The sequence below is a fragment of the Salvia miltiorrhiza genome, chromosome 5, assembly GCF_028751815.1.
Source record: "Salvia miltiorrhiza cultivar Shanhuang (shh) chromosome 5, IMPLAD_Smil_shh, whole genome shotgun sequence".
NCBI classification, from domain to species: Eukaryota; Viridiplantae; Streptophyta; class Magnoliopsida; order Lamiales; family Lamiaceae; genus Salvia; species Salvia miltiorrhiza.
Genome location: NC_080391.1, coordinates 19,648,716 through 19,655,063, shown reverse-complemented (window position 1 = coordinate 19,655,063; position 6,348 = coordinate 19,648,716). Strand labels below are relative to the sequence as shown.

The 6,348-nt window shown below is 39.1% G+C and overlaps 2 protein-coding genes across 2 annotated transcripts; both read right to left on the bottom strand.

Annotated features, from left to right (window-relative positions):
• Positions 1-2,252: 2,252 nt before the first annotated feature.
• LOC131025623 (uncharacterized) lies at positions 2,253-3,633 on the bottom strand. Its single transcript, XM_057955420.1, has 2 exons — positions 3,061-3,633; positions 2,253-2,987 (listed from the first exon to the last, which is right to left on the bottom strand). Exons 1-2 carry the CDS (start codon positions 3,631-3,633, stop codon positions 2,253-2,255), a joined length of 1,308 nt encoding a protein of 435 aa, XP_057811403.1.
• A 206-nt stretch (positions 3,634-3,839) lies between these two features.
• LOC131025622 (uncharacterized protein At2g29880-like) lies at positions 3,840-4,895 on the bottom strand. The gene is made up of 2 exons (XM_057955419.1): positions 4,548-4,895; positions 3,840-4,463 (listed from the first exon to the last, which is right to left on the bottom strand). Exons 1-2 carry the CDS (start codon positions 4,893-4,895, stop codon positions 3,840-3,842), a joined length of 972 nt encoding a protein of 323 aa, XP_057811402.1.
• Positions 4,896-6,348: the final 1,453 nt, after the last annotated feature.

The following is a 6,348-nucleotide window of genomic DNA, read 5'->3' as shown; positions in this document are numbered from 1 at the left end:
TCCACAGACTTTAAAAAGTCCATGGATTTTAAATTCCATGGAATTCACATAGATTCCAGACGACTTTCAAAGAATTCGTGGTTGGATTTCACCCTGATTTTCACTGATTTTCGAAGAATTTGGGGGATAATTCTGGAATTGAAATCCATGATGCCAACGCCCGCTGAGTCCCAGCACCGCTGGAAACCCAGCGAGCGCTGGGACCAAATAACCGCTATATAAAGGGCCAACGAGCGCTGGCGCCCTAATTTTTTTCATTCTTCTCCTCTCCAGCGCCGCTCCAGAATCTCCCCCCAAAAAAATCACCTTCAACTACAATTCTTCCATACCACTACCCTCTAAAATCACCTTCAACGATATAATGGTTCGAACGAAGAACGCAAACGTCGGTAGAGGGGAGCTTACTTTGAGCGAAAGGTATGAATGTCCATTTGAATTGCAAAGCGAATTAGAGGGAGAAATTTTTAAGAAATTTAACTCGAACTATATTACTCCTCCGCATTACTTGGATTGGGAGTTGATTAATGATTTGAATCTTGAGCGGCAAGTTGGTTTGTATTTGAAGAATCTAGGAATGAAATGGTATGCTAAAAATATTGAATTTTCTGGGTATGATCCTCTATGCTATGAATTTATGACTACTGTGGAAATGGCTGGTGATATGAAATGGATTAAAGTTAGGATGTATGAGCGAGAGTATCGCATTAGTTTGGCTAGAATGAAAGCTGTTTTTGGTTTCAGTATTGGTGGATTATCTGATAAAACTCGGGGATGGAATGTTAATCAAGCGTGGAATCGATTGACTGACTGTGATAATTGGGATAGTTCGGGTATGCCTAGTGGGTACATTAAGGATCCGGCGTTGGCTATTGTTCATAAATTTCTTGCATATAATGTGTCTGGAAAGGAGCAGGCGAATAAGGTGAATGCAGTTGAGGTATTTTTGCTGGAGTGTGCTTTAGATGGCACAAAAGTGTGCATCTCACAGTTTATTTGGGCTGCTATGATTCGGGCGAAGAAGCGCCCTACTGCCCATGCTTCTTTCGCTACTATTATCACTGGTTTGGCACACAAGAATGGAGTTCTTACTGCGATAGAAGGGCCTCAGCATGGTCAGGATGAGCTGGATGGTGAGTACATTGATTATGATGAGCTCAGAGCAGCTCAATTGATTTCTGACCGATACACGCTGGTTCCTTATGAGAAGAGGAGTTGTGTAGTTAACTACATACACGCCGAGATTGCAGCAGGCCGTCGTCCCCGCATTGATCCTGGTGCCGGTCCATCTGGGACCGCCGGTGATGATGAAGAAGAGGAGAACGAAGAAGAAGCCGAAGAGGCAGAGGAAGAAGACGAGGGGAATGGAGAGCGAGCAGCTGGTGGTTCAATGTCGAGAGACTACCATCAGCAGGTTCAGAATGATCTCACATCATTCCGTGCACACTTTGATTCATCCATGGGAGCATTCCGAGCTCATTTTGACTCATCGATGACATCAATGAGGGACGATATGAATGCTCGCTTTGATGCACAAGACCAGCAGATTGCCGAGCTGCAGCGCCAGTGGGATTCTTGGAGACCACGTTTCTGAGTTTTTATATTAATGTTTGTTTTATGAGTTTTGATAATTTTATCTTTTGAACAATGATTAATGTTTGTTTTCATGAATTATGTTTGCATTTGATTAATGAGTTTCATGTTTTCATTACATATTACATTTTAATCATGTTATTATATTTTTATGATCATACAATTTTACATGAATATAACGTATGATGAACTGAAAATAAAAAAATATACACAAATTCTTAACATAAGCAACCCCAAAAAATATGAATTCCACGGAATTGAGCATAAATTAGGGGGTATTTGTTTGGGATTTGAGTAAAATCCACATAATTCGACGATTCTGAATTGGAGCTCCAGCGGCCGCTGGAAGGCAGAACTCGCTGGGAACCCAGCGAGCGCTGGGAACCCAGCGAGTTCTGCCTTCCAGCGGCCGCTGGAGCTCCAAAAAAGAATGCTCGAATTCTGTGGATTTTACTCAAATCCCAAACAAATACCCCTAATTCATGCTGAATTCCGTGGAATTCATCAAATCCCCAATTTATACAACCCTAATTATATAATTGATGCTCAATAAAATCAACCAATATCCATTAAAAAAAATCTAAAAATAACGTCAACATCCATAAAAAATCCAACATTGAAAAATAAAACGTTAATTCAACGACATCCATCAAAACACCTCCCTAACTATTATCTTCGGTCTCCGCCTGTGTGTCTTGATCGGTTTCAGTTATGTGTCTATTTTCCCACATAGCATTAGCAATACTTGCTCTCCATGCATTAGCTTCATTCCTCTGAGACAGCTGACTTTGAGAAAGATAATCCAAAATGTCCGCATCGTTCTCAACATCTGCTGCAACATTTCCTTCTTCAACATCGACTGGAAATTCATCAGAACGACACTCCTTTCGGAGAAAGTTATGCAATCCAGCACAAGCCAAAACTAACTCTGCTTGTGTCTGAAAAGAGAACGGAGGAGCTGTTTTGAAAATTGTGAAACGTGATTTGAAGATTCCAAAAATGCGTTCAATCACGTTTCGCAATGATGCGTGTCGAAGATTGAACAACTCATCTGCATTTCTTGGATTACGACCGTCACCACCGAAATCTTTGAGATGATATCGAATGCCACGTAACGGAGCCAAAAACTGACGACGATTAGCAAATCCACAATCTACTAGAAAATATTTACCTTGAGGCACGTGGAGTCCATTTGATCTAGACAACACATCACTTAAAATTTTGGAATCATGGGCTGAGCCTACCCATCCACTAAGCACATAGATGAACTGCAAATCAAAGTTGCAAGCTGCCAAAACATTTTGCGAATTCACCCCATGACGGTTACGATAACAGCTCACGTCTTTACCTATTATCGTGGCCGGGATATGAGTGCCATCTATAGCCCCGATACAATCCTAAAATAATAGGTGAATGTGTTATACAAAAACCAAAAATATTTAATATAATACAAGAGCAGAAATATTATACCTTGAAGTAAGGATAAAATCTGGTACTTTCCCGAATTTTAGCGGGTATTGCGCTAGTCGGCTTAACCATCATGTCCGGTACTATGGTGTTCAATGCTCTCAATATTTTGTTGAAGTTCTGACTAGTAGCAAAATGCGAACGACCAAACCTTTGACGAACATTACAATAACGATCGTTGTGCCCTACAATGATGAGGAATGTTGCCAACATTTCTTCAACAGTTGTATATCGTGTATCATCCACATGGGCTTTCTCCCTAATGATCTGGCATAATTTGATGAAGACGTCAGGATACATTCTATACAACTGTCGAAACTGGCTCGGATCTCCATCCATCATTCTCGTAATAAAACGGAATCCTTCCCTAGTCTTTGGTCGTCGCATCAGAGCGTTGTCAGCAGTCGGATGTAGCGTCATAATATTTCCCAATAGAGTGATAACTACCTTAGCTGCTTCCATCAGTTGCCTAACAAGATCATAAAGTTCAATCTCCATCTCTGTTTCGATTTCATCCGCAAGTTCTTCATCTATGTCTTCTTCAATTGCAATGTTAATTTTATCTTCATAATTCATGCTGCCATTTAAAACAATGAAACAATAATTGAAATAAGAATAAAAGGGACTCACAAAAAATAGCCTTTTAAAAATACTCATAAAAAACCATTCATTAATCAACAAAATAAATTATTAAAACATAAAACCAACAAAACAATGTACTCATAAAAAGATGGTGAAACAAAAATAAAAACATAGTTCAAAAAACATGACTAAACTATCCTCTATTTCCTAGTCTTGAATTCTATCCATCTTTTGCGTTGAGGAACAGTCATTTTCATAAATCCATCTTTTTGTGACTTTGTAACAAGCAAGTCAAATGCTGTGTATTGGTCATCTTCACTCAAATCAGGAATTTCTAAGATAGCATCCCAAGTTGTAAAACTTTTTTCCTTTTCTCTTTTCTCCATCATAGTATCTCGTTTCACGAAGAGGCTTTCAACTCGATCCATTGTGCTAGTGACTTTTTTAATTTCTACCATGAGCTCCTGATGCGAACTACTTTCAGTGTGGCCTGAATTTGTCTCAAACTGGCCTCTGCTTCTTTTGGCGGGAGCTCTTCTCTGAGTGGACTCCACAGGCACTTCAGTGGGCTCCAAAGGTGATTTGGAGGCGGATAACAGTGGATCATCTTCACCCAGTACTACAAACGCTTCAGTAGCAGTATCGTAATTAAACTCCTCTATGAGCGGACCTCTACTTTCATCAACTCCTATTGTCCTAGCATCAGTAGCACTGCCCACTCCAATTGCGTTTCTTCCTACAGCTACACCGTTTCCAACAGCAAGCCTCAATTCATCATAATCCGAAAAACTCCCAGTGCGTAAGTATGCATCTTTTGGGTGAGCCTAAAAACATAAATAAGAAAATTATTAATTAACTATATTATTTAAATTAAATTGTGTTTAAAAAATAATTGATAACAAATTTACCTCTATATACGCATCCCATACTTCATCTGGGGCCGTGAATTTTTTGTTGTCGTTGTCATAACCAAAACCAGAGTTAAACTTCAACAGTTTTGAATACGCATTCCAACAGCTCTTAAACCATTTGATACGACTTTGGTAGTGATTATAATTTTTATTGGACCTAAGTTTTTCATTGAGAACATGCAATATCCTTTCCTCTACTGTTGCTTTGCTAAATATACCACTATTATCGCGCCATCCCCTAATTGCAGATTCAGCCAGAATTCGTAACAAGGCATCACTTTGTTCCTGCGTCCATGCTTCATACACTGCCCTTTTTTTGGAATCTTGTGGTTGAGAGTCTCCCATAATAATATTACTAGACACCGAACAGTACTATATGAATGAATAAAAATAAAAAACATCAACAAAAAACTAAAATCAACTCACATGCAATAGAAACACAGCATACAGTTGCTAACAATTTATAAAGGTACAAGATTCATGCTATAGAAAAATTGCATAATTAAAATACTATGAAGATATAAAATTTATGAAAAAATACCTGGCTAAAAGCTAATATAGAACCCTGAACTGAACTTGTCTTCTTTTTTTGAGGGGTGGTAGGCGTCTGGCGAATGTGTGAGGAGAACCCTGAACCTAGGTATTTAAAAGCGTTGCTGGGCTGGGCTGCCTGGGCCCAGCGACCGCTGCAACCCAGCGGCCGCTGGGAACCCAGCGCACGCTCAAACCCAGCGAGCGCTGGACATTCTCAACGGGTGCTGAGTTCCGGCGCTCGCTGGCTTCTTGGCCGCGGGCGCTGGAACTCAGCGCTCGCTCAAAAATCCATGGATTTCAATTCTCGTGGTTCTTGGCTGGATTTCGTCGTGTGTATTTTTTTGATGAAATCCATGAAAGTCATTCCGGATTTGAAGTCAATGGAATAACGAATACACCTAGATTTGTATGGATTTTAAAAAGTCTGAAACGAATACACCCAGATTTATATGGACTTTTAAAAGTCTTGAACGAATACACCCAAATTTCTGCAGACTTTTAAAAGTCTGGAACGAATACACCCAGACTTTTAAAATCCATAGAAATCTATTAAACTCCACAACTAATACACCCCCTAAAATGAACTACCCAAATCTAAAAATGGATAGGGCCATCTCTCTCCCTCACAAGTCATTCGCCCATTTTTCTCTATGGAATAGCAGCAGCAAGGGGCAAGAGGGAAATGGAGCAGATCAAAGTGGCGTCCACCAGATCAGAGTCTTGGAGGATCTTTATACGTCAGCTCCTCCACGGCCGAGCAGATTCAGCTCATCTCTGCGCCACTACGACAAGATCGAGGGCGAGATACTGCTTCCAGAATCACAAGGCCCGTGAGCGCAAGAAGAAGCTCTTCACTTCCACATTTTCACAAATTAAAATGTCAAGTCGAATCGGGTATTAGGATACCCAAATTTCTGCTCGGAATTGCGGGTTCGCTGCTGGGAATACCCAATTTTTTGGAGTAGGGCATCTGAATTCAACCCAATTCACGCCCCTAATATTTTTTTATTATGGTTTTAAAAATTTAGCCACAGTGGCCACCCACACATTAATATAATAAGAAAAATATTGATTTATTTAATTTATTTTTTAAATAAAAATAGAATTTAGTTATTTTATTATATTCTCTATATTGTACTATTTTTTTAAATTTTTTTTTGCATTTCTATTTTTAATTTATTTTTTAATAAAAATAAAAAATTTATCAAAAAATTACAAAAAAATAACTACAATGTAGAAAATATAATAAAATAACTAAATCTTA

Excerpts from the sequence above, each read along its gene's own strand:
- LOC131025623 (XM_057955420.1), bottom strand. The coding sequence starts at position 3,633 with ATGAATTATGAAGATAAAATTAACATTGCAATTGAAGAAGACATAGAT. Across the intron at positions 2,988-3,060 it reads GATTTTATCCTTACTTCAAG|GATTGTATCGGGGCTATAGA; the intron begins GTATAATATTTC and ends CTATTATTTTAG.
- LOC131025622 (XM_057955419.1), bottom strand. The coding sequence starts at position 4,895 with ATGGGAGACTCTCAACCACAAGATTCCAAAAAAAGGGCAGTGTATGAA. Across the intron at positions 4,464-4,547 it reads TATGGGATGCGTATATAGAG|GCTCACCCAAAAGATGCATA; the intron begins GTAAATTTGTTA and ends TTATGTTTTTAG.